At 38.7% G+C, this 2,150-nt stretch overlaps 1 protein-coding gene across 2 annotated transcripts in view; it reads right to left on the bottom strand.

Moving 5' to 3' along the window:
• Positions 1 to 1,977: 1,977 nt before the first annotated feature.
• LOC104998656 (solute carrier family 22 member 10-like) overlaps positions 1,978 to 2,150 on the bottom strand; it is a 26,575-nt gene continuing 26,402 nt past the window's right edge. For both annotated transcript variants that reach the window (XM_010853953.1, XM_010853952.1), the window contains one exon: positions 1,978 to 2,089. In XM_010853953.1, coding sequence (XP_010852255.1) covers positions 2,029 to 2,089 — 61 coding nt within the window. In that variant the 3' untranslated portion in view covers positions 1,978 to 2,028. The remainder of the gene's footprint in view (positions 2,090 to 2,150) is intronic.

Consider the following 2,150-nt stretch of genomic DNA (forward strand, 5'->3'; position numbering starts at 1 on the left):
AAGGGTCACTGTAATGAAATTTGATCTCTCAAGAAATTACTCTCAGTTCATTCATCCTGTAATTCATTTATTCAGTTAGTGTTTCTTTTGTTAACTTTGCACCCAGTATTGTAGTAAATAACAAAAATCAAATAGCAATAATGGCTTTCAAAAATTGTGCAAGGCACAAATAAATACTTTTCCTTATTAAAAAAAAAAGAAATTTTAAAGGCAAAAATAAAAAATAGGATGATGGAAGTGAACAGGAAGCAGAGAAATACATACAGTTGGTAACAAAACAGAGAGAAGATGAAGAGGGAGAAATTGTGAAACCATGCTCCATAGGATTAATGGAAGCTGGCACTTAACAGAATTATTGAACATGTCTTACAGAGTAAAAGATATGGGAACCGTTTCTTAGAAAACCCTCTACTTGTAACCTGCCTTTACTAGCTAAGCCTACTTTAGTTATTTTTTTCCCTTGTCTCTAACTACAAACCCTCCCAGCTTCATGAACTGTATGTAATTTATCATCAGACTTCTAACCACATACTTCTGACGTATGAATCACCATAGTAATGGGAGCTTAAGTTGTTTTCCAAGAATTTGGAGTCAGCTCCTATCCAATACTCACCTGGCTTCCCAGGTGATGCTAGGAGCAAAGAATCCACCTACCAATGCAGGAGACTGAAGAGACTCAAGGGTTCGATCCCTGGGTTAGGAAGATCCCCTAGAGGTGGGCATGGCAACCCACTCCAGTATTCTTGCCTGGAGAATCCCATGGATAGAGGAGCCTGGAAGGCTGCAGTCCATAGAGTCACACAGAGTTGGAAATTACTGAAGTGACTTGGGCAAGCCCTGCCCAATACACCTGCCCAAAACTAGTTGAGCCCACTGACGCTAAACATGGGCCTGCATAGAAGTGAATTACCTCACATTTTCCCAGCCTCCAATCACCTTTCCAAATGCCTGAGACCAGTCCTCTTCTTTGTATCATAAATATCTCAGGTCTCTGGCCTTTTTGGATGCAGATCTGAGATTTGTTCTGTTGTATCCTCACTTACTACCTCACAAATAATACTTTCTCTGTGGCAAATCTCAGTGACTCAGTGTTTGACTTGTTCTGCAGTGGGCAAACCTAGATGGATTACAAATTTGACAAGCAAGCCAGGAGATATGTCTAGACAGCCCTATTGCCCATGGTTCTTTGGCCCCTTGACAGTATTGATAGCCTATGGATGAGTCCAAGCAGCTGCCTGGTACACACTGCCCAAGATTTCCCTCAGACACAAAAACATCAATATTTTCAAGTAACCTAGGCATATCCCAAACAGCTCAGTGCTTTTAGGAATAAAAAAAATTATCTAACATCCCAGAAGTTGAGTCACAATGCTTGGCATCCATCAAACATTACCAGGTAAGTAAAGTTATAGGAAAATAGGATACATGATGAGGATAGAAACTATAAATGAAGGAAAAAGACAAACTGAATAGTCTTACATCTGTTACATAAAATAAACTTACAGTTAAACATCCTCCCACAAAGAAAACTACAGGTATCTTCCCTGGAAATTTTACCAATTATTTAAGAAAGACGTATAACCCATTTTACCCAAACTCCTTCAGGAGTAGAAGAGAAAAAAATGTTTTCTAACATTCATTCTATGTGGGCACCATTGTTCTGATCATGGAATTATATTCCAAGAAATTATGTGTGTGTGTGTGTGTGTGTGTGTGTGTGTGTGTGTATGCTTAGTTGCTCAGTCGTGTCCAACTCTTTGACTCCATGGACCATAGCCCACCAGGCTTCTCTGTCCATGGGATTTCTCAGGCAAGAATACTGGAGTGGGTAGCCATTCCTCTCTCCAGGGGATCTTCCCAACCCAGGGATTGAACCCATGTCTCCTGTTTAATTGCAAATTAATGCCATGATTGTAAATGGGATTCATTTTACAGTATATTTTCTTGTTAGTATGTAAAGATAAAGGAAAACTCCCATTTTTTTCTTCATGTTTTTATTTTTCTCACCAGTCATCTCATGAAATTCACTTAAAATTTTGTCACTTTTATGTAGAAATCTTTTTCATTTGCTTCTCTTGAGACTGTTTCGCTGGAAAAACAAAACAGAAGCAAATCAACCAACCGATTAGCAAATAGAAACAAACATTAAA

The sequence above is a fragment of the Bison bison genome, unplaced genomic scaffold, assembly GCF_000754665.1.
Source record: "Bison bison bison isolate TAMUID 2011002044 unplaced genomic scaffold, Bison_UMD1.0 scf7180017864334, whole genome shotgun sequence".
NCBI classification, from domain to species: Eukaryota; Metazoa; Chordata; class Mammalia; order Artiodactyla; family Bovidae; genus Bison; species Bison bison.